This window comes from Puma concolor, chromosome D2 (genome assembly GCF_028749965.1).
Source record: "Puma concolor isolate L17-30 chromosome D2, mPumCon1.1.hap2, whole genome shotgun sequence".
Lineage (NCBI taxonomy): Eukaryota > Metazoa > Chordata > Mammalia > Carnivora > Felidae > Puma > Puma concolor.
This window is the reverse complement of record NC_141677.1, coordinates 34,656,991-34,682,412: the sequence shown is the minus strand read 5'-3', so window position 1 is coordinate 34,682,412 and position 25,422 is coordinate 34,656,991. Positions and strand designations below refer to the sequence as shown.

Sequence of the window (25,422 nt, the reverse complement as noted above, 5' to 3'; positions counted from 1 at the left end):
GATCTGAGATCTTTTATAACTATAAACTTCCTCTTAGCACTGCTTTTAGTATGTTACATCTTTGTTTTCATTTGTCTCCTTGTATTTTCTAACTTCCTTTGTGATTTCTTCTTTGACCTATTGGCTTGTTTAAAAGTGTATTAAGTTCTACATATTTTTGAATAATGCACTTGTTTAAAAAATTCCTGCTCCATCTAAATCCTGATATTCCTAGAACACTTTATTGTCTGTCATGCTTATGTGCCTTTGCACATGCTATTCTCTTTTTGGAAAGCCTACTTCTGGTCATTCTTCCACATGAACATAGCTCAGATATTCTTTATGGTCACAGAGCCCTCAGTGCATATGTCCATTCATTATCTTGTTGTTGTTGTTGTTTCATTATCTTGTTTTGAGATGGTGCGGTTGTCTTGTCTCCGGTTGTCTTGGGTCCTCAAGGGAGGGCTTTTTATATCCTGTTCAGGGTTGCAACCCCAGCTCCCAGGTGTGGTACCTACAGTATAGTCAGTCAATGAATGTTCGTTTAACTGAATGATTACTTGTATGTTTATGTGCACAGACAAGTTTATTTGGTTATATGATTGCTTTTCTTTTGTTTTTAGGAGATGTTCCTGCTCATATGTTTGGCATGACAAAGTTTGGGGATAACATTGAGGATGAATGGTTTATTGTTTATGTAGTAAAGCAAATTACAAAGGAATTTCCAGAGTTAGTAGCAAGGTATTAGTTATTTTAATAATCTAAAGGAATTCTCTTGTTGAGACTGACCACATTTTTATCCATTTAGTAAAAATTTTTTGGTAGTCTGGTAGAGATTGAACAAATTTGAGACATAGATTTTGAAAGTGACTTGTGTGTTTTCTTCCTTTTTTCTTGTGACTTCCTTTTCTTGAGGAAAAATTAAAGTACATTGGAGAATTTAACTTCTAAATTTTTAAACGAAATCTGCCTATTTTAGCTTTTTAAAAATTATTCTCATTGTGAAAGATCAAATACAGATGGTAAACAAAGTTCAAACAATACCAAAGGGTGTACTGCTCTTTAAAAACAAAATCATAGGGGCGCCTGGGTGGCTCAGTCGGTTAAGCCACTTCGGCTCAGGTCATGATCTCGCAGTTCCCCGCATCAGGCTGGGTGCTGACAGCTCAGAGCCTGGAGCCTGTTTCGGATTCTGTGTCTCCCTCTCTCTCTCTGACCCTCCCCCGTTCATGCTCTGTCTCTCTCTGTCTCAAAAATAAATAAATGTTAAAAAAAATTAAAAAGAAATAAAAAAAATAAAAACAAAATCATAGAAAAAATTCCATTCATATATACATATACATTACAGATTTCTTTACTATGTCTTCCTTTATTTTACCATAGCGCGTACCCTCTCTCTCTCTCTCTCTCTCTCTCTCTCTCTGCATATATGTTGAGAAATCACATACAGAAAAATTTAAAGAAAAATTAGTGAACAGTATTGAAAGCAAAGGAGGTAACACTGTTTAAAATGGAAACTGATAGTTCTCTGTAATTACCAAGTTGTGTCAGCAGAGGGCGTTTCACCCATTTGCCGCATGTTATTCTAGTTTTCCTGTTAGCCCCCAAATTCTAATCCATTCCTCCAACCTCTTCCCCAGCTGAACAAAAAGAAAAACAACTCTGAAAATGTATTATTACATCAAAATTTCAAACATGAAAGTAGAGAGAATGAACCCACGTGTACTCCTCACTCAGCTCCAATAATTACCAATTCATGGTCCTTCTTTACCCATAGCTTTCCCCTCCTCCTTTCCCCTACTCCTTTTACATAACAAGATTATTTTAAAGCAATCTCCAATACTATGCCATTTTATCTTTAAATACTTTTAAGATGTAAATAGAATAGATAAGAACTCTTATTTTAGACACTACTGTTATCACACCTAAAAATAATTGTCAGTAATTTCTTCATAAATGATAGAATTTTATATGAACAAACTCCAAGATAGTTGTTTCTATCTTTACAATGGTAATAGGGGAGGGCAATGCCTTTTGTGTGTGGATTCTGATCTTTATATAATGATGGTGCATACCTACACACCAGGCCTATAAAGCTCTTTGACTAATAGGCATCTACTGTCTTGTTGGGGATTTGGTTTTTAAATTTTTTTTTTAAGTTTGTTTATTTTTGAGATAGAGAAAGAGAGCGTGAGCAGGGGAGTCACAGAGAGAGAGGGAGACACAGAATCTGAAGCAGGCTCCAGGCTCTGAGCTGTCAGCACAGAGCCCAACACAGGGCTCAAACTCACCAACTGTGAGATCATGACCTGAGCTGAAGTCGGACACTCAACCAACTGAACCACTCAGGTGCCCCTTGTTTTTAATTAGAAAAAGAAAGAACTTCCTCTATGTCTTTGCCAGATTAATCTTCCTAAGGTAGAGCTCTAACCATTTTCCTACACTGCTTTAAAACCGTTCATTCCTTAAAAAAAAAAAAGAATAGAATAGAATAAAACCAAGCTCATTCTCATTGACTCTGCCGACATTTAAAGCTCTTCCCAAAATGATATAACTGTGCTTTTCTAGTCTTGTTCTTTACTAGTGCCATTCTCCAAATATCTACCTTAAATAGACACCTCCATGATTTTGTCATTGCTAATCCCTCTCCCAAGAACATCTCAACTTTTCTCCGTATATCTCCACCCATAAAAAGTGAAAAAATCTAGAACAGTATATAAAATACGCTACCTTTTGTGTGACAAGAGGAGAAAATAAGAGTTTATATTCCTATTAACTAGATTATGCTTAAGTGAACCTAGAAGGATAAACAAAAAATAACAATGGTTGGAGGATAGGAATGGGGCATATAGGGACAAAAGTAGGAAGGAAACTGTTTCATTGCAGAACTTTTTATGTACTTTTTAAAAGTTTAGCCATGTGACTGTCTTACCTATTCAAAAATTTAAATTTAAAAAATAATACAAATGAGGCAAAACAAAATTATCTTTCAGGGTCTAAGTAACTCTTCCATAAAGGCTTTCCTTATCTTGGCTCTATGTGGGTTTTTTCTTCTTTTGACACCTAATTGTATGTTTTTCATATTTGTGTCTGTTATTATTTACTTATGTACTTAATTTGTTCTCCTTATCATCTCCCTCCAACTCCTCTTTCAATCTTACAATCTCCCTGAGAGATTCATGGTGTCTCAAATATTTTGCTTTATTATAACAATCTGTACATAGCATGTACTCATACATTAACTAAAATGAAAGAGAACATATTAGAATAAATGTGTTTTGATTCGTAGCATATATGTGCTTTTTGAATGCATAATTGGAATTTCTTTTGCAAAAGGATTGAAGACAATGATGGTGAATTCTTGTTAATAGAAGCTGCTGACTTTCTCCCTAAATGGTTGGATCCTGATAATAGTGCCAATAGAGTAAGTGTATCCAAGTTTGGAAAATTTACAGAGATGAAATCATGTTACTAGTACCTAGAGTTTGTCAGTGCCCAGAATGAAAATTAAAATGTATCATTTTGCAGGTATTTTTCCACCAGGGAGAGCTGTGCATTATTCCTGCACCAAGGAAACCTGGAGCAGTATCCTGGTTACCCTCCACACCCCCTACAATCCCACAAGCTTTGAATATAATCTCAACACACCCAGAAAAAATTTTGGCTTCAGATTCTATACAAGCTGCTGTGAATAGGCGCATTAGAGGGTAAGAAAAATATTTTCAGTGCTAGTCAAAGAGCCTTTTGATTTAATGCGGTTCAAGTCTTCCACTGAATGTAGAATTTCTTTCACCTAGATTAATGCTCATTTTCATTCTGTCTTCATCCTTCATGAAAGTGACTAACAACAGATTAAATTTACATGTTTTAAAATTAAGGAACAGATGTATCTTTTAATTCCCAATCATAGATGTTATATTACAGTCCCAATACTTTTGCATTTATTTACTTAGATATTGTGGCTAAGTTCTATCTATATCCACAGGTAAAAATTTTGAGACCTTGGGACGCCTGGGTGGCCCAGTTGGTTAAGCATCCAACTCTGATTTCAACTCAGGTCTTGATCGCAGGGTCATGAGTTTAAGCCCCTCGTTGGTCTCTACACTGGACGTGGATCCTACTTCAATATTTTTTGAGACCTTTAGGAATGAAAACCTAAGGGAGCATAGTGTGCTTTGTGGGACTCTGTATAGTATTCTTTGGTCTGTGTGGAACACTTTAGGCTCTATGCCGAAAAGACAGTCTTTACCTAATAACAGATTAGTTCAACCTTTCACATTTGAGTACCTAGGCAATGTTTACTACCATTCAAGTTTTAACAATATAAAAATCTCTCTTAACTTTGTTTCAGCATACTTTGTACCATTGTTTTAAAAGAATAAACTCTGATTTTATTCTTGTTCCAAAAAATAGTAGAGTTTTCATTTTGTTTTTATTGATCTACATTAGTCCCTTTTCTTTATTTTCCATTTCTTCCCACCTTTTCTCTTTCTCTTCTTTTCTGCAGTTTTAGTGTATATGGTAGCTTTATCTTCACTTTCCTTGTCATTCAACATCTCTTGATGAACCAAGACAAGGGGAACTAAATGCTATAAGAACGCTAGATATTTACATATTATAAAATAAAAATAATTATGTTACCTGTCACAGATACCCAGAAAAAATTCAAGCCTCCCTTCATCGAGCACACTGCTTCCTTCCAGCTGGTATTGTAGCGGTGTTAAAGCAGCGCCCCAGATTGGTGGCTGCAGGAGTCCAAGCATTTTACCTACGGGACCCTATTGACCTGCGAGCCTGTCGTATTTTCAAGACTTTCTTGCCTGAAACACGAATAATGGCATCGGTAAGATAGCTCTCCTGGTTATTTGGTTCCTCACTAGCAAGAGAGTTGAACATCATTTTAATTGTGCACTAGAAAAAACTGGAAATATTCTGCTTCCTCATCTCAAGTTAATACACTTTTTTTTTCTTTTCTCCCATTCTAGTGGAGGAAGATTTCAAGAGATTTCACTCCCTAGTTTGTATCTAAATGTTTCCTAGGTATTTTCTGGCCACGTTTTCCCTATTTTGTTTTCTTCTTAAGAATAAAACATTTCATTTCTTCCAGAGAATTAAGAATTATTCTTTATCTAACAACCCACCCAAACTGCCATATAATGTAACTGATAAGAATTCCATTAGTGATAACTAAAAACAGATCATGCAGTTAATTTTATGGTATGTGAATTATTGTATCCCAATAAAGCTGTTACTAAAAAATGTAGGCAGTAAATAGGTTGGATCTTCTTTGCATTTCATATGAATATGAAGCTCATAAGTGGAACTGTGAAATGATATTGAATTTTTACTTTCAGGAAGACTCAATGTATTTTGTGTCCCAATGTCCAGGTCACTTTCACTAAATGTCTATATGCACAGTTGGTGCAACAAAGGTTTGTGCCAGACCGGCGGAGTGGATACAAGATGCCTCCTCCATCTCATCCCCAATACCGAGCCCATGAATTGGGCATGAAGTTGGTAATGAACCATAAAATTTTATATTCTTCCTTTAGGTAAAAGGGCTCTTAATAAATAATGGCACAGCATAGAAAGTCTAGAAATAAACCTTATTTACATGAGAATGTGGCTCTCAAACAAGAAGGAAAATGTGTTATTCAGGAAATGATAATAGAACAACTGAGAAGCTGTCCAAAAAGTTAAAGTTCATTCCCTCACACCTATACCAAAATAAATTCCAGGTGGATGAAATATTTAAATGAGAACATTGAAACCATAATATGTGAAAACACAGAAGAATTTTTGATAATTTGAGTAGAAAAGGCCTTTTTAAACAGGATTTGAAATCAGAAGTTATAAAAAAAAAAAAAAGACTGGTAACTTTATTAAAAATTAAGCATTTCTGTGTTGGAAAGAAAAATCCCATAGCTAATGTCAAAGATAGTAAACCTGAAGAAAGCATTATATTTGCAGTTTAAAAAAGAGCTAATTTCTATAATATATAGAGAGTTCCTACAAGTTGGTATGAAAAGAAATACTAATTAATTAATTAAAAATGTTCAGAAACCATGAACTGACAGTCCACAGAAAAGGAAATACAGATGATTTTTAATTTAAACATAAAAATGTTGGCCCTTGCTCATAATAAAAGAACTGCAACTTAAAGCTACAAAATAGTGTTTTTTACATTTGGCAAGTATCAAAAAGTTTGATAGTATATACTGGATTGGTGGAAATACATATTTGAGATACTCTCAAACATCATTGATGGGAATATAAATTGATTCAGTCTCTTAGAACAGTTTGTCAATATCCATCAATTTATAAAGTACACAACTCTTCTCGGCATTTTCACTTCTAAACATTTATCCTCCATGTATTTTACATGTGTACATAGATCTGATGATACTCATGACAGTATTATTTCTGGTAGCAAAAGATTGGAAATTACCAAATATCTATTAGTAGGGGAATAGTTAGATAAATTACAACCTGCCTATGAAGTGAATTGGATAAATTTGTGTGATCATATAAAATGATCTCCAAGGCATATGACTTAGTGAAAAAGCAAGGTTTAGAACAGTGTGTATGCTACCATTTAGTGATGGAATAGGATATACAGACACAGATACACATCTGCTTGAGTGCATACATTACTTCTGAAAAGATACGCAAGAAATTGGTAACTATAGTTTCCTCTAGAGTGATCAGGAAAGCTCCCTATCTAATTTATTTTATGTGCATTCATTATATTTTTTAATCAAAGTACCCTTAAAATGATATGATTCCTGGGGCGCCTGGGTGGCGCAGTCGGTTAAGCGTCCGACTTCAGCCAGGTCACGATCTCACGCTCCGTGAGTTTGAGCCCCGCGTCGGGCTCTGGGCTGATGGCTCAGAACCTGGAGCCTGTTTCCGATTCTGTGTCTCCCTCTCTCTCTCTGCCCCTCCCCCGTTCATGCTCTGTCTCTCTCTGTCCCAAAAATAAATAAACGTTGAAAAAAAAAAAAAAAAATTAAAAAAAAAAAAAAATGATATGATTCCTTCCCTTTGCTATATCTAAGACCATGGTGAATTCATTTATATTTTCTGTTAGATGAGAAGCCTTTTCTAAGCCTTTTTTTAAGCAAACAACAAATAAGTTTAAATTTCTGGTTTTGTGATCAGCAAGAAATCTCTTTGAAGAGAATAAGATCTTTGTTTTGCATTATTTGCTTTCCCTTTATAATTTTTAGTAATCTCTATATAGAAATTGAAAAATTGGAGGGGCACCTGGGTGGCTCAATCAGTTATGCATCTGACTCTTGATTTTGGCTCAAGTCATGATCTCACAGTTCATGAGTTTGAGCCCCACTGCTTGGGATTCCCTCTCTCTCCCTCTCTGCCCCTCCCTGCTCATTATCTCCCTCTCTCTCTCTCTCTCTCTCAAAATAAATAAATAAACAAATAAACTTTTTTTTTTAAATGGAAAAATTAGAAATAATCACATTTTTCATAAAATTCAAAGTGTTATAAATGTCCATATGTCAAATGACCTAGTTCTTAAGTGTGACTAAATGGAAAGAAAATAACTTAATGATGAAAATTCTGTCTATTCTATCTAGGCTCATGGATTTGAAATCTTATGCTCCAAATGTAGCCCACATTTTTCTGACTCCAAGAAATCCCTCATGACTACCTCACCACTCTGGGCTGGCTTCCTTGAAAGTCTGAAAAAGAATGATTACTTTAAGGTAGGACTTGCAATGCATTTGTAAAACTGTACAGTCCAGGGGAAATCAAGCTAGTGAATTAGAGATCTATGGTCCATATTTAATGTATAACATTATTAGAGAAGCTAGAGTTAAAAGGGACCATTCTAGTTCAGTGTTAATGAGGGAGTGACTATGAACTGTTTCCAATATTTTAGAAAAGTTAATAATGTTTATATAAAATTATGATAGTTATCATTTGTATCTGAAGAGCAATTTATGCAAATCATAAGGCAAATATGAAGACACCAAATAGAAAATGAGCAAAGACACGGATTAAAAAAATTACAAAAAGACAACTAATAAATTTCTTGTAAAATATTTACTCTCACAAGTAGTAAAGATATATGTATCAACAGAATAATAGTTTTTCACGTATGTGAAAAAGGATCTGAATGAGGCTTAATGCTATTGAAAGTACAAATTAATACTCCCTATACATTGCTGGTAACATTGCATATTGATAGAACTTTAACTGGAAAGTAATTTGCTAGTGTGTTCCAGGAGCTATAGAAAGGTTCAAACTCAGAACCTTTACTTTGAATAATCTATTTTAAGGAAACATCCAAGAAGTAGAAAAGTCCATTAAGAATATGATGGTATATGAACAGACATTTCTCCAAAGACATACAGATGGCCAACAGATAAATGAAAAGATGCTCAACATCACTAACCCTCAGAGATGGTGAGGCTAAATCAGAATGGCTAAAATCTAAAACACAAGAAACAACAGGTGTTGGTGTGGATGTGGAGAAAAGGAACCCTCACGCACCATCAATGAGAATGCAAACTGGTACAGCCACTGTGGAAAACTGTATAGAGGTTTCTCAAGAAATTAAAAATAGAATTATTATATGATCCAGTAATTTCACTACTGGTATTTACCCCCCAAAAATGAAAACACGAATTCAAAGGGATACATGTATTGCTATGTTTTTTGCAGCATTATTTATAGCCAAGATTATTTATAGCCAAGGGAACCAACCCAAGTGTCCATCACTAGATAAATAGATAAAGAAGGTATGGTATGTGTATACACACACACATGCACACACACACATATGCAATGGAACATTACTCAGCCGTAAAAAGAATGAAATCTTGCCATTTGCAACAAAATGGATGGTTCTAGAGGGTAGAATGCCAAGTGAAATAAGTCAGTCAGAGAAAGACAAATACCATATGCTTTCACTCATATGTGGAATTCAACAAACAAACTAAACAAACAAAAAACCAAACTCTTAGCTATGGTTATCAGAGGGCAGGTGGGAGGATGGGTGAAGTAGGTGAAGAGGATTAAGAGTACAATTCTTGTGGTGAGCACTGAGTAATGTATAGAATTATTATGTTATATACCTGAAACGAATATAATACTGTATGTTAATTATACTGGAATTAAAAAATTTTTTAAATATCATATAAAGACTGTAGCAATATAGAAAAGTGCTTATGATATCATAGTATATTTTTGAAAGAGTGTGAAATATTAAGTACAAATGCCAAAATAAACATGCATGTGAAAAGCAGAAATGGCAGTGAAAATGAGATTATACTATTTTTTGGTTCTATTTGTACTTTGTTTTATAAATTAATTACAAATCAATTATTTCTTAATAACCAATAAAGTACTAGAAAATGGTAGAAAATCTTCCAAATTGGAAAGAGGTCTTTAATGGTGAAAAGGATTAGGAAGCACTACATAGAGCCTAGTCCCCTTGTTTGGAGAAAATGGAGCCCAAACAGGTACATTAATGACAAAACAGGGACTAGGACTCAGGCCTCGTGATTCCTGAACAACATATCATACACTGCCTCCCTGAAAATTGCTGGTGAGTGGGTAATTTCAGTGATACCATGTAAATAATGTTATGATTTTTTTCTTTCAGGGTCTGATAGAAGGTTCTGCTCAGTACCAGGCAAGGCTAGAAATGGCAAAGAACTACTTCCAACTCTCAGTAAACCGGCCAGAAAGGTGAGTTTATCACTACCTAACCATGGCAGCAAGAGTGGTAACCTGCCAGATGTTAAGGAGTTGCTCACTCTTGAGATAGTTGCAGAAATTGGAATTGCTGTATTTAAAGAGTTAACAGGGGGCGCCTGGGTGGCGCAGTCGGTTAAGCGTCCGACTTCAGCCAGGTCACGATCTCGCGGTCCGTGAGTTCGAGCCCCGCGTCAGGCTCTGGGCTGATGGCTCGGAGCCTGGAGCCTGTTTCCGATTCTGTGTCTCCCTCTCTCTCTGCCCCTCCCCCGTTCATGCTCTGTCTCTCTCTGTCCCAAAAATAAATAAACGTTGAAAAAAAAAAAAATTTTAAAGAGTTAACGGCAAGGATCATGACTGCTGAAGGGGATGAACTGGGAGAGAGGAGGTGTTGCTACAGAAGATCACTGGATCTGGCACCCGTCATCATCATCATCACCTAACGGCTAATGTTTATTGGTACTTAAAAGTGTATTGGTACTTAAAAATTTGTTTGATCTCTCTTATAGTCCTGTGAAATAAGTATGATTATTATCATTCCCTAGTTACAGCTGAGGCCAAGAGAGATTAAGTAGTTTGCCAAAGTTCACACAGCTAATTAGTGACAGATCTAGGATTTGAACTCAGGCAGTCTGATACCAAGCATGTGCTTAATTCCTGTAGGAGCCCTTGACTGTGTTTAGCTACATTTAGGAGAGGCTGAAACATAGGATAAAGCAGGCAGTCAGCTTTCAAATCACATCTCATTCTAACCTGCCATACATTGCCTAGAAAAAGAAAGAAATGAACACAGGGTTGGCAGGAAATGGCACCCTTTTAAAATTTTATAAAGTCAAGTTCTCATAACGGTGGAGTAACATATCCAACTAACCCCCTGCCAAGTGTAATTATAAACCCTGGATGGAATTTAAGAAACAGTTATTTGAAGACACAGTAGAACAACAAAAGTGGGCCAAAATTGAAGGAAATAGAACCCTTTGAAAGAAGAAAATCACAATAGATGAGGTCCTCATTATCTGAGTTGTCACCTGAGGTCACTTCCTAGTCAGTGCAGCACCAAGGAAAATAGAGCTCAAGCAGAAAACTTTGGTCTTATTGAGCTCAGGAATCAAAGGTCAGATTTTGAGTATTGGAAAAAACTCAATTTATGTTTGTAAAATTGAATTTGAGATACTCAAAGCTATTAAATAATATAAAAGCAATGGCTTTTGTATATATCATGGTTAAAATGTCCCAAGTTGTATGTGTTTTTCATTTGTTGGACTTTTTTTTCTTTTTTCCCTGGAGGAAACTTAATTGGTTTTGAACTTCATTCATTTTGCTTACATCTCAAACATCACTTATTTGTGTAATAGAATGTTCTTTGAGGACTGGTGAAGCAAAGTTGATGCTGAGAGAACTCTAACCTCAGTGTCTGTGAGATAATAATGACTTTACAGCAGTCTTTACTCTTTCAGAAGTGTCTGCGTGTGTCTTTGTCCTGCTCCCATCAGTTTTATGGCAGTAATTGATGGTAAAAAGAGGATGCCTTCTTAGGGAATCATTTCAGAAAACTTGCTCGAGAGTCAGAAGAGGAAAAGAGGTGGCCTCATGTTTAGGAGAATCTGCCCCAGATGATTCCCATCCACCTCCGTGGGCCACTCTGTCTGTGAAGACACGTCACCTTACAGACTTGGGTTAAAGAGATGTTAGAAAATTAGACTCATGTGTAGGAGAATCAGGGCTCCTCACACAAAATAAGATAGATTAGTGGTTAGGTAGTTATTTTTAAATAATGGAAGTTTGTTAGGGCACCTGGGGGCTCAGTCAGTTAAGCATCTGGCTCTTGATTTTGGCTCAGGTCATGATCTCAAGTTTTGTGAGTTTGAGCCCTGCATCGGGCTCTGCACTGACAGTGAAGAGACTGCTCGGGATTCTCTGGCCCTCTGTCTCTGCCCCTCCCCTGCTTGCACGTACTATCTCTTTCTCTTTCAAAATAAATAAATATTAAATAGATAATGAAGTTTGTTGTTGTTACAAAAGTAATGTATTCACTCATTATAGCAAATAAAGATGTAATAAGGAAAAAATATATATCAGAGAGTCAACTACTATTATCATTTTGATCTACTGCATTCCAGGATTTTTTTTCCCCATATCCATCTAGTTGATTTTTTTTAAATTGTACTATGTAAAAATTTTGTATCCTGCCCATAATTTTACTTATTACCATCTTACATTTTCCAATGACATTAAAAAGTATTTATAAGTGTAATTTTATTTTATTTTTTCTTAAAGATTACATATTTATTTTGAGGGAGAGAACATGAGTGGGGGATAGGCAGAGAGGGAGGGAGAGAGAGAATCCCAAGCAGGCTCCCTGCTGTCAGTGCAGAGTCCGACACAGGGCTCGAACCCACAAATTATGAGATAGTGACCTGAGGTGAAGTTAGATGCTTAACCGATTGAGCCACCCAGGCGCCTCTATAAGTGTAATTTTAAAGAGCTGCACAACATTTCAGCAAATGGATGTACCATGACTTACTCAACACACCTTTACTATTGGAGAAAGAATTATAAGTAGCTTAAATGTCCAACATTGTAAATAGTGCTGCAGAAGAGACTCCTGTTCCCCAAACCAGGATAACTTCTAAACAATTTAAAACCAAACTCACATCTCCCTCCAGACCTGTTCTTGAATTCCCAGTTTTTTGGTTTTTTTTTTTTAATACTTAGATTAATGTCAGAGACTGTTTCCCACTCTCTTTTTTAATAGACTACCATCCTTCTTATCACCTAGACCTCCTGGCTCTCGTTTGATCCAGTCCCTAGATCTTTTTTTTTTAATTTATTTTGAGAGAGAAGGAAAGAGAGTGCATGTGCATTAGCAGGGGAGGGGCAGAGAGAAGGGGAGAGAGAGAATCCCAAGCAGTCCCCATGTCATTGCAGAGCCTGACATGGGGCTCCATCGCATGAAACATGAGATAATGACCTGAGCCAAAATCAAGAGTCAGATGCTTAACTCACTGAGCCACCCAGGCTGCCCCCTAAATCCTTTTTATTGTTATCTTGTGTCTTACATTTTTCTTTTTTGCTGCCTACCTACTCTAATATGTATATATATATTTTAACACTTATTTCTTGAACTATAACGATACCTAAACTTGCTTCCCAACCTCTAGTGACTCTCCACTTCCAATGCAACCATTAGAGCCAGAGAATATGCTTGAAATATATCTTTAATCATATTACCCCCTCTCCTAAAAATTATTAGAGATTGTAATAGTGAAAAATTGAACAGTGTAAGTATCCATCAATAGTAGATAAATGGATTGCGGTGTGTTTGTAGGATAGACTACTATCCATTACGTAACCAGAGATTAGCTAAATATATGTAAACCAATCCAAGGTTTCTAAACCTTGGCATTGTTGACATTTTGTACAAGATAATTCCTTGTTGTGGGAGACTGTTGTGTGCATTATAGGATGTTTAGCAGCATCTCTGGCTTCTACCTAGTAAATGCCAGTAGCTGTCCACCCTGCCCCCAATTGTGACAACCAAAAATATCATCAGACATTGCAAATGTCCTCTGGGGGCAAAATTGTCCCCAGTTAAAAACCACTGATCTAAATATATACGTCTTGTAAACATGATGTTGAATGAAAAAAGGATATTGTAAATGTGTACAGTATGGATTCTATTACATATAAAAAGTTTTAATACATAGGGGCGCCTGGGTGGCGCAGTCGGTTAAGCGTCCGACTTCAGCCAGGTCACGATCTCGCGGTCCGGGAGTTCGAGCCCCGCCATCAGGCTCTGGGCTGATGGCTCAGAGCCTGGAGCCTGTTTCCGATTCTGTGTCTCCCTCTCTCTCTGCCCCTCCCCCGTTCATGCTCTGTCTCTCTCTGTCCCAAAAATGAATAAACGTTGAAAAAAAAAATTTTTTAAAGTTTTAATACATAAAATACTATATATTACTTACAGACATGTATATATTAATTCATTCAACCAATATTTATTATTTCCAGGCACTAGGGATACAGCAAGCAAATCCAAAGTCTCCCTGCCCTTATGGAGTTTACATGCTAATGTAGGAGAAAGACAATAAATCACTATATGCTGTTAGATGGTGATCAGTGCTTTAAAGAAAAAAAACAGCATGTGGGGACAGAGAGGTCTAGGCTGCTCTTCTAGATAGTTTGGTCAAGGAGGACTTTCCAAGGAGGTTTAGTTTGAGAAGACACATAAGTGAAGTGAGGGAATGAGGCATACAGGTATTTGGGGGGATAAAATTCCAGGGAAAGAGAACAAACAGCAGTTACAACATAGATACGTACACATGCGTGTGCGCACACACACAGACATTCACACATATACACACTCAGTGGACCAGAAGGGTATTTGTGAGAGCAATCATTTCTGGGTAGCAACAAGATGGATTGGAACTGATAGTGTTGGTCATCAAAGGAAAAATATTAGCTTTATGTATAATTTTTAAGGAAATGTATATGTTACTTGTTTAATTTTTTATGTTAAGTGTCAAAGTATAATCATACCTTTAGATTAGAAGTATAACAATATTATAATTCTAGGTGGGTAAAGATATGCTATATCATCTTTTTTTTTTTTTTGGTCATCTTTTAGACTTGTCTGCACTATTTAAATCTCTTAAAACAAAAATTAAAAATAAAAAAGAAGCTGTCAGTGATCACCTACTGCTTATTTCATTGAGTCCAAACTTAGCCATTTCAGGCTCACTGTGCTCTCATTTCAGTCCATCTGTTCAGCCCTGTCTGCCCCACTTAAGCCACACTGAACACCATTTGCTTTGTGAACATGTTCCTCAATTCTCTGCCTCTATACAAATGTTCGTTTCCCCATCTTGCCTGAAGTTTCTCTACCCTATCTTCCTTGTCAAAATCTTACCCATTCTTTAAGTCCTAACTCAACTACGTCCATTATCTCTTTTCCTTTTTAATTTTCTTGTAGTTAATATAATCATCTCCTGTGACTCTACATAGCATTGGTATTCCTATATGATTTTATATTTTGTAACTTGTTTTGATTATTTGTGTATTTCTTTTCTCTCTCCTAATAATATTTTCATAATATGGAGTAGGGATGATTTCTTGTCACCCACATGATTTAGCAAGGTATGCAGATCTTTATTAAATAAGTGTAAGTCCATTCTATAACTTGATTTGCTCCATTCTAGATAGGTCAGGGAAGCATGGGTGACTTAGTTGGTTAAGCCTCCGACTTTGGCTCAGGTCATGATCTAGCGGTTCGTGAGTTCCAGCCCTGTGTTGGGCTGAGCCTGCTTTGGATTCTGTGTCTCCCTCTTTTTCTGCCCCTCCCTCACTCGTGCTCTTTCTCTCTCAAAAATAAATATTAAAAAAAATTTTTTAAATAGCTCAGACAGGGTTCAGGTTTCCATTAATTTATGTAATAGGTCATATTGGGGTGCCTGGGTGGCTCAGTCCGTTAAGCGTCTGACTTCAGCTCAGGTCATGACCTCGTGATTTGTGAGCTTGAGCTCCACGTCGTGTTCTGTGCTGACAGCTTAGAGCCTGGAGTCTGCTTCAGATTCTTTGTCTTCCTTGCTCTCTGCCCCTCCCCCGCTCACACTCTCTCCCTCAAAAATAAGTAAACATTAAAAAAAAACAAAACAGGTTACCTTGCCATCATAAAATAGTATGCTCATTATATAGATAATTTCTGTGCATATTTCCTCATTTATTGTAGGAAGATCATAAAATAGTATCAGAAGACTTGATTTCAAGCTTTTGCTGTCCAACTCAAGGACCTTGTAAAAGTTATAGAATATCACAGCGCTCTGGTTTTCTCCTCTATAAAACAGGATTATCACTTATAATAGTAATTAGAGGACTAAATAAGAAAATGTATTTAAAAATTTTTTTTTAATTTACATCCAAGTTAGTTAGCATATAGTGCAACAATGATTTCAGGAGTAGATTCCTTAATTCCCCTTACCCGTTTAGCCCATCCCCCTCCCACAACCCCTCCAGTAATCCTCTGTTTGTTCTCCATTTTTAAGAGTCTCTTATGTTTTGTCCCCCTCCCTCTTTTTATATGATTTTTGTTTCCCTTCCCTTATGTTCATGTGTTCTGTGTCTTAAAGTCCTCATATGAGTGAAGTCATATGATATTTGTCTTTCTCTCACTAATTTCACTTAGCATAATCCCCTCTAGTTCCATCCACTAGATGGCAAATGGCAAGATTTCATTCTTTTTATTGCTGAGTAATACTCCATTGTATATATATATACCACATCTTTATCCATTCATCCATCGGTGGACATTTGGGCTCTTTCCATACTTTGGCTGTTGTTGATGGTGCTGTTATAAACATTTGAAACAGCATACCTGTATCCCTTGCATATATACCTAGTGGTGCAATTGCTGGGTCATAAGGTAGTTCTATTTTTAATTTTTTGAGGAACCTCCATGCTGTTTTCCAGAGTGGCTGCACCAGTTTGCATTCCCACCAGCAGTGCAAAAGAGATCCTCTTTTTCCACATCCTCACCAACATCTGCTGTTGCCTGAGTTGTTAATGTTAGCCATTCTGACAGGTGTGAGGTGGTATTTCATTGTGGTTTTGACTTGTGTTTCCCTGATGATGAGTGATGTTGAGCATTTTTTCATGTGTCACTTGGCTATCTAGATGTCTTCTTTGGAGAAGTGTCTATTCATGTCTTTTGCCCATTTCTTCACTGGATTATTTGTGTTTTGGGTGTTGAGTTTGATAAGTTCTTTATAGATTTTGGATACTAACACTTTATCTGATATGTCATTTGTAAATATCTTCTCCCATTCTGTTGGTTGCCTTTTAGTTTCGCTGATTGTTCCCTTTGCTGTGCAGAAGCTTTTTATGTTGATGAGGTCCCAGTAGTTAATTTTTGCTTTTGTTTCCCTTGCCTCCAGAGACATATTGAGTAAGAAGTTGCTACAGCCAAGATCAAAGAGGTTTTTTCCTGCTTTCTCCTCGGGGATTTTGATGGCTTCCTGTCTTACGTTTAGGTCTTTCATCCATTTTGAGTTGATTTTTGTGTATGGTGTAAGAAAGTGGTCCAGGTTCATTCTTCTGCATGTCGCTGTCCAGTTTTCCCAGCACCACTTGCTGGAGAGACTGTCTTTATTCCACTGAATATTCTTTCCTGCTTTGTCAAAGATTAGTTGGCCATGTTTTTGGGTCCATTTCTGAGTTCTCTATTCTGTTCCATCGATCTGAGTGTCTGTTCTTGTGCCGGTACCATACTGTCTTGATGATTACAGCTTTGTAATACAGCTTAAAGTCCGGGATTATGCTGCCTCCTGCTTTGGTTTTCTTTCTCAAGATTGCTTTGGCTATTCGGGGTCTTTTCTGCTTCCATACAAATTTTAGGATTGTTTATTTTAGCTCTGTGAAGAATGCCGGTGTTATTTTGATAGGGATTGCATTGCATATGTAGATTGCTTTGGGTAGTATTGACATTTTAACAATATTTGTTCTTCCTATCCAGGAGCATGGAATATTTTGCCATTTTTTTTGTGTGTCTTCTTCAATTTCTTTCATAAGCTTTCTATATTTTCATTATATAGATTTTTCACCTGTTTGGTTAGATTTATTCCTAGGTATTTTATGGTTTTTGGTGCAGTTGTAAATAGGATCGATTCCTTGATTTCTCTTTCTGTTGTTTCATTGTTGGTATGTAGGAATGCAACCAATTTCTGTGCATTGATTTTATATCCTGCAACTTTGCTGAATTCATGAATCAGTTCTAGCAGTTTTTTGGTGGAAACTTTTGGGTTTTCCATGTAGAGTACCATGTCATCTGTGAAGAGTGAAAGTTTGACCACCTCCTGGCCGATTTGGATGCCTTTTATTTCTTTGTGTTGTCTGATTGCTGAGGCTAAGACTTCCAATACTGTGTTGAATAACAGTGGCCAGAGTAGACATCCCTGTCTTGTTCCTGACCTTAGGGGGAAAGCTCTCAGTGTTTCCCCATTGAATATCATATTAGTGTTGGGTCTTTCGTATATGGCTTTTATGATGTTTAAGTATGATCCTTCTATCCCTACTTTCTTGAGGGTTTTTATCAAGAAAGGATGTTGTATTTTGTCAGATGCTTTCTCTGCATCTGTTGAGAGGATCATGTGGTTCTTGTCCTTTCTTTTATTGATGTGATGAATCACATTGATTGTTTTGTGGATATTGAACCAGCCCTGCATCCCAGGTATAAATCCCGCTTGGTCATGGTGAATAATTTTTTTAATGTATTGTTGGATCTGGTTGGCTAATATCTTGTTGAGGATTTTTGTAAAAAAATTTTTGAATGTTTATTTTTGAGAGAGAAAGAAGAGAGAGAGAGAAAGAGCCTGGAGCCTCTGAGCTGTCAACACAGAGCTCAACTCAGGGCTCGAACTCATGAACCGTGAGATCATGACCTGAGCTGAAGTTGGACACTTAACCGACTGAGCCACTTAGGCGTCCCAATAAGAAAATGTATTTAAAGTGCTAGCCTAGCATATTATACATGCAAGATTCATTTTAGTTCGTATTTTCCTCATATATATATGCTATATATAAATTAAAAGAGTTGCACTAAGTCAGCAGCTTCAAGATGGTGTTCCATGCAGCCTGCTGCAGAGTGAAAGGCAAAGGTGAAGTAGAAATATCTCTGAGCCTCCAGACTCCATTTTAATCAAAGCAGTTTTTTTTTTTTTATCTTTATGGAGATATAATTGAGAAACAAAATCTAAAGATATTTAAAGTGTATATCATGGTGATTTGTTTTTTCATGGTGATTTGAGATATGTGCATGTGAAGGGATTATCACTAACTAGTTAATTGACAATTCCATCACCTCATATATTTATCTTTTTGGGGGAGCAGTGAGAACATTTAAGTTCTACTCTCTTAACAGATTTCAATTATATAATACAGTGTTATCAACTATGGGTACCATGTTTTACATTAGATCCTCAGACTGTGTTCAGAAACTATCTACCCTTTTACCAACCTCTCCTTATTTCTCTCACCTCCTACTCCCTGGCAACTACTGATCTATTCTGTTCCTATGAGCTTTACTTTTTTTTAGATTCCACATATATGTGATACCATGCAGTATTTGTCTTTCTCTGTCTGGTTTATTCAATTAGCATAATACCCTCAAGGTCAATCCATTTCACAAATAATAGGATTTCCTTCTTTCTCATATATATTTCTCTGAATAATATTCCATTGCATTAATATAGCACATCTTCTTTATTCATCCATTGTTGGGACACTTAGGTTGTTTCTATATCTTAGCTATTGTGAGTAATACTGCAGTGAATATGGGAATACAGGTATCTCTTCAATATTCTTTACATATATACCCAGAAGTAGAATTGTTGGATCATATGGTAGTTCTATTTTTAATTTTTTGAGGAGCCTCCATACTTTTTTCCATAGTGGTTACACCAATTTACATTCTCACCAACGGTGCACAAGGGTTCCCTTCTCTCCACATCCTTACCAATGCTTATTCTCTCTTGTCTTTTTGGTGGTTGCCATTCTGACTGGTGTGAAGTGATATCTCATTTTCATTTTGATTTGCATTTCTTGATGATTAGTGATGTTGAGTGCCTTTTCATGTACCTGTTGGCCATTTGTACACCTTCTTTAGAAAAATGTTTATTCAGGTCCTCGGCCCATTTTTAATTTTTTTTTTCAACGTTTATTTATTTTTGGGACAGAGAGAGACAGAGCATGAACGGGGGAGGGGCAGAGAGAGAGGGAGACACAGAATCGGAAACAGGCTCCAGGCTCTGAGCCATCAGCCCAGAGCCCGACGCGGGGCTCGAACTCACGGACCGCGAGATCGTGACCTGGCTGAAGTCGGACGTTTAACCGACTGCGCCACCCAGGCGCCCCCCTCGGCCCATTTTTTAAATCACATTTGTTTTTTCCTATCAAGTTGCATGAGTCCTTTATATATTTTGGATGTTAACCCTTTATCAGATATATGTTTTTGTAAATATTTTCTCCCATTCAGTAGGTTGCCTTTTCAGTTTGTAGATGGTTTCCTTTGCTGTACAAAGCATTTTTTCTTTGAGCTCTTTTATATTTTAGAGTTACTGGTAAGATTTTATTTGAGAAAAAGGGGTCTATAACTTAAAACAATTGCTTAAAAACAAATTAGACTAGATAATTGCCTCCAGCTTTAAAATATTTTTTGTGATTATTATTCTGAGCTGTCTTATAAAAAAATCCCCATGTCTTTTATTTTTTATAGCTCTCTTGCTCTGAGCCCAGGTGAAGAAATCTTAACCTTATTACAGACCACACCATTTGATATAGAAGAGCTTAAGAAGGAAGAAGCTAATCTTCCCCCAGAAGATGGTAAGTCATGGGCCAAGAGAGAGCAGAAGGGTGAGGAAAAATTAAAATATTCCGCTAGGTCTCATAGGGCCCTTCTCTGAGAGTACCTGCCATGTGAGTACAGTATGGCAGTATCATGTTTTCTTCTTTTTCAGATGACCAGTGGTTAGATCTCTCACCAGATCAGCTGGACCAGCTACTGCAGGAAGCTGCTGGCAAAAAAGAAGCAGAGCCCATTTCCAAGAAGGAGGAACAGAACTATGACTTGACTCAAGTCTCAGAGAGCATGAAAGCTTTCATATCTAAAGTCTCAACCCACAAAGGAGCAGAGCTGCCTCGGTAATTTGTGTTAAAGTCTAAATATCTAAGTAGTTAAAACCCAGATGTTAAAGTCATCTAGTCATTGCCATTTCCACTCTTTTTTTTTTTTTTTTGTACTGCTATGTTTCCCTCTTTTGGTGCCTAGTACCCTGATGACTTTTTTGGAGTCATATTTTTAATAGCCTGATCCTTTGCAATTCTTTTTTTTTTTTTTTTAATTGTTTTATTTATTTTTTTAAAATTTATATCCAAATTAGTTAGCATATAGTGCAACAATGATTATAGGAGTAGATTCCTTAGTGCCCCTTACCCATTTAGCCCAATCCCCCTCCCACAGCCCCTCCCGTAACCCTCAGTTTGTTCTCCATGAGTCTCTTCTGTTTTGTCCCCCTCCCTGGTTTTATATGATTTTTGTTTCCCTTTCCTTATGTTCATCTGTTTTGTCTCTTAAAGTTCTCATATGAGTGAAGTCATATGATTTTTGTCTTTCTCTGATTGACTAATTTCACTTAGCATAATACCCTCCAGTTCCATCCACATAGTTGCAAATGGCAAGATTTCATTCTTTTTGATTGCCGAGTAATACTCCATTATATATATATACCACATCTTCTTTATCCATTCATCCATCGATGGACATTTGGACTCTTTCCATACTTTGGCTGTTGTTGATAATGCTGCTGTAAACATGGGGGTGCATGTGTCCCTTCGAAACAGCACACCTGTATCCCTTGGATAAATACCTAGTAGTGCAATTGCTGGGTCGTAGGGTAGTTCTATTTTTAGTTTTTTTGAGGACCCCCATACTGTTTTCCAGAGTGGCTGCACCAGCTTGCTTTCCCAGCAATTCTTAAAGTAAGTCAGAGAGACTGCTCAACAGATCTAAAAGCTTCCATCCCAGAGCTGTGCAAGGAAACTGCATTTTACTCTTTAAACTTTTACTCAGAACCTTATGGACTCTTAACATCTAGCTCTCAGCAAACCCACACTTCAGATCTGCTACCAACAAGCAGATTGTAAGCTTCACACTCAAAAGAGGGGAATAAAAGATTTCATCAGAGAAAGGAATAATAACAGGAGAAATGGGAAGTTACATTTGGCAAATAAATGTAAGAAAATAAGATAGATGGAATTGTTACTTGTATAGCAAATATATCTTTATTCATGTTGATGCTCTTAAGCCTCATAAGAAGATTAAAATTTATGTTCAGTATTCTCTAAGAAAGCAGAGATAAAGAAAGGTATATTCTTATTTACTTTTAAAGGTTTAGTTCTTAAAGAAATATACTTTATGTAAATTAACTCAGATAAGTGATTTCTTCTGCTAATGCTATATATATCTTGTGGGAGGTGGATGGTGGGTAGGTCCCTAAATTGGCATAAGTTTAATGTGCATAAACAAAGTGCAATTTTTACTTTTCTTACATCAGTCTTTCCCATTTCTTTTGCCCTCAAGACCATTTAAACTACAGTTTTTCTTGGTGTACCTCTTGAGATCCTATATCTGGTAGTGTTCCTAAGAATGGCACTGCTTTAAAAAAGTTCCAAAGAGTTATGTTTAGGATAAATGGTCTTTTTCCTTTAACCTTGCAGAGAACCTTCTGAGACTCCAATCACTTTTGATGCAGATTCTTTTCTTAATTATTTTGACAAGATTTTAGGTAAGTTACAGTACGATGTTTATTTTCATTTTGAAACTACAAGGCTGTGGCTAGAGCACTGGAGCATTGGAAGTCAAAGTATTTGCTTTTTCTTCATGATTTTAAGTTGCTTTCAACCATGAACTTCTGCCCAGTTGAATGATTTTGCAGAGAATGCTTAGCTCAGTGCCGGACATAGTTGCTGCTTGTTCATTATTTGAATGAGTGAATGCTATGTGGCCAGATATGGTTTCCATGTTCATACTGTTTATTCTCTTTTAGACTTACTGTACTTAACACTAATAATAAAAAGACAAATAGCCCAAATTTAAAAGTCAACAAAGGATTTAAATAGGCAGTGCCTTGAAGAAGAAATATAGACAAATATTTGAAAAGACTTAACTGTTTCTAGTAAGTGAATACACAATACAAAATAAGAACTTATTTTTTTGCCGATCATATTGGCAAAGATTTTAAAGATTGGCAATACCCAGTTTTCTCAAGAGCTGAAGAAATGGGCACTGTCAAACCGTGAGCGTGGAACTGTAAGTTGTCTTTCTCACGGTGGTTTGGTATCCTAGAAAATTTATAACCTTTGACTTAGTAATTTATTGCCAGGAATTTTCACTATGAAAAAGACATAATGTGCTAAGATGGTGATTGCAACATTGTTAATAGCAAAAAACTAGAATATCCCAAATGTCCATGGAGAAGGAAATGGTTAAAAAAATTGTAGTACGTTTGTGTTATGAAACATTGTGCATTTTTTTAAAAGTTTTTTTTTTTTTTTTTTTTTTAAATTTTTTTTTCAACGTTTTTATTTATTTTTGAGACAGAGAGAGACAGAGCATGAACGGGGGAGGGGCAGAGAGAGAGGGAGACACAGAATCGGAAACAGGCTCCAGGCTCTGAGCCATCAGCCCAGAGCCTGACGCGGGGCTCGAACTCACAGACCGTGAGATCGTGACCTGGCTGAAGTCGGACGCTTAACCGACTGCGCCACCCAGGCGCCCCAAAAGTTTTTTTTAACATTTATTTATTTTTGAGACAGAGAGAGACAGAGCATGAATGGGGGAGGGTCAGAGAGAGAGGGAGACACAGAACCCAAAACAGGCTCCAGGCTCTGAGCTGTCAGCACAGAGCCTGACGTGGGGCTTGAACCTACGAACCGCAAGATCACGACTGAGCCAGTCGGACGCTTAACCGACTGAGCCACCCAGGTGCCCCAAACACTATGCATTCTTAAGAAAGAATAAGGTCCATCTATGTTTTCACAAAGAAGGACTTCCAAGACATATAAATAAGTGGAAAAGCAAACCATAATTCAATATGTATGTATGTGAAAAAAAAAAAAGAACCTTATGTTTATATACATATGTGTAGGACTACATAAAGGCCTGGATGCCCACCAAACTGTTAAAAGATGTTTAACTCTGGGAAGAGAGTGAGCTGTGAGACAATAATAACTCTGTATGGCTTGAATATTTGTATCAAAATATATTCATGTAGTTTTTAAATTTTAAAAAAATTTTAGTAATTGAATTCTCATTTAAAAAAAAAATTTTTTTTTTCAGTTCAGCCTATGTACTTTTCTGAAAATATCTGCCAGCAGTACCATTTTCTGGAAGGGGTTTTTATGAAGTTAATTTGTGTATATTGGTCCTTTCATGAAGATAATATTTAACTCTTTTGAAAGGTATAACTACTCAAGAAGAAATTACCATGTGGCTCTTTCTGTGTTGGGGTCTGTGTAGGGCCAAGACCTCATGAATCAGATTCTGATGATCTGGATGAAGAAGACTTTGAATGTTTAGACAGTGATGATGACTTGGATCTTAAAACACAGGGGACTGGGGAAGAAGCATCTTTAAAAGGAACTCTTAATGATCTGAAGTCATACATGGCCCAGATGGACCAGGAATTGGCAAATACCAGCATTGGCAAAAGTTTCACCACCCAGAAGCAAATGGTACGTGTGTGTTTAACCTTTTCCCGTGTCTGAGTATCTTAATATTATGAAGGAAAGCTAAAACTATATTTTATCTTAGTTTCTCTTTTTCTTTCCTTTTTTGATTTGTGATCATTTTTTGGTGATAAATTTGATTTTTTTATTTGAAATAAATAAGAATGTAAGATTGCTAATGTTTCCCTATTAGGATGAAAGATTATTAACTTTACTCTCCTAAATATAGTTTATTTTTTTATTTTTGATGTATTACATTTATTACTTATAAATGTATTAAATTTATAAATGTATTTTTAAAATTAATTTTTAATTTTTATTTAAAAAATTTTTTTCTTTAATGTTTATTTTTGAGAAAGAGAGAGAGAGATAGCACGAGTGGGGGAGGAGCAGAGAGAGAGAGGGAGACACGGAATCCAAAACAGGCTCCAGGCTCTGAGCTATCAACACAGAGCCCAACACGGGGCTCAAACTCACAAACTGTGAGATCATGACCTGAGCCGAAGCTGCTCAACCGACTGAGCCACCCAGGCGCCCCTTTATTTTTTAAGTTTTTAAAAAAATTTTTAATGTTGGGGCGCCTGGGTGGCTCAGTCGGTTAAGCAGCCGACTTCAGCTCAGGTCATGATCTCGCGGTCCGTGAGTTCGAGCCCCGTGTCAGGCTCTGTGCTGACAGCTCAGAGCTTGGAGCCTGTTTCAGATTCTGTGTCTCCCTCTCTCTGACCCTCCCCCGTTCATGCTCTGTCTCTGTCTCAAAAATAAATAAACGTTAAAAATAAATAAATAAATAAATAAATAAATAAATAAATAAATAATTTTTAATGTTTATTTTTGAGAGAGAGAGAGAGAGAGAGCGTGAACACAAGTTGGGGAGGGGCAAATAGAGGGGGACAGAGGAACCAAAGCGGGCTCCAGGCTGACAGCAGAGATCCTGATGGGGGGCTCAAACTCACAAACTGCGAGATCATGACCTGAGTCAAAGTTGGACGCTTAACCAACTGAGCCACTGAGATGCACCTTAAGTTTAATTATATTAGTTCTTCTGTTATCAGTATTTAAAAAGTCATGCGATGTGGTCAGATTATGCAGTTGCATTCTACTACTCGCAGCTTACACTGACTTTAAAAAAAGAGAAAGGATCTTAAATATCTAAATAATTTTCAAGTCTTAATACTGTTTGTTTTTTTTCTTTTTTAATTTAGAACCAAATTAAGACTTCATCTTACACTCTTTTTTATCCTAGTTTTTATACCATCAGTGTCTAACCTATACCTCAAAGACATTATGAAGGAGAGTGGAACTTCTGGATTAGGGTTTGAAATCCAGTTGAGCCACCCACTGTGAATATATATCCATTAACCAATAATACCTATGTTGTAGGATTAACATGAGAACCAAATGAGACAACAGTAAAACCCACAACAAGGCCCTTAATGAATGTTACTCACC

At 36.6% G+C, this 25,422-nt stretch overlaps 1 protein-coding gene across 8 annotated transcripts in view; it reads left to right on the top strand.

Annotated features, from left to right (window-relative positions):
- Nucleotides 1–25,422, top strand: part of ECD (ecdysoneless cell cycle regulator) — a 49,695-nt gene that overhangs the window by 4,019 nt on the left and 20,254 nt on the right. For all 8 annotated transcript variants that reach the window (XR_015241643.1, XM_086679963.1, XM_086679964.1 and 5 more), the window contains exons 3-13: nucleotides 603–720; nucleotides 3,316–3,403; nucleotides 3,508–3,686; nucleotides 4,630–4,822; nucleotides 5,368–5,496; nucleotides 7,578–7,706; nucleotides 9,611–9,696; nucleotides 19,964–20,070; nucleotides 20,205–20,388; nucleotides 21,964–22,031; nucleotides 23,765–23,979. Coding sequence is in view for 7 of the 8 variants with exons in the window: in XM_086679963.1 (XP_086536089.1) it covers nucleotides 603–720; nucleotides 3,316–3,403; nucleotides 3,508–3,686; nucleotides 4,630–4,822; nucleotides 5,368–5,496; nucleotides 7,578–7,706; nucleotides 9,611–9,696; nucleotides 19,964–20,070; nucleotides 20,205–20,388; nucleotides 21,964–22,031; nucleotides 23,765–23,979 (1,496 nt within the window). In the remaining variant the exon portion in view is untranslated. The remainder of the gene's footprint in view (nucleotides 1–602; nucleotides 721–3,315; nucleotides 3,404–3,507; nucleotides 3,687–4,629; nucleotides 4,823–5,367; nucleotides 5,497–7,577; nucleotides 7,707–9,610; nucleotides 9,697–19,963; nucleotides 20,071–20,204; nucleotides 20,389–21,963; nucleotides 22,032–23,764; nucleotides 23,980–25,422) is intronic.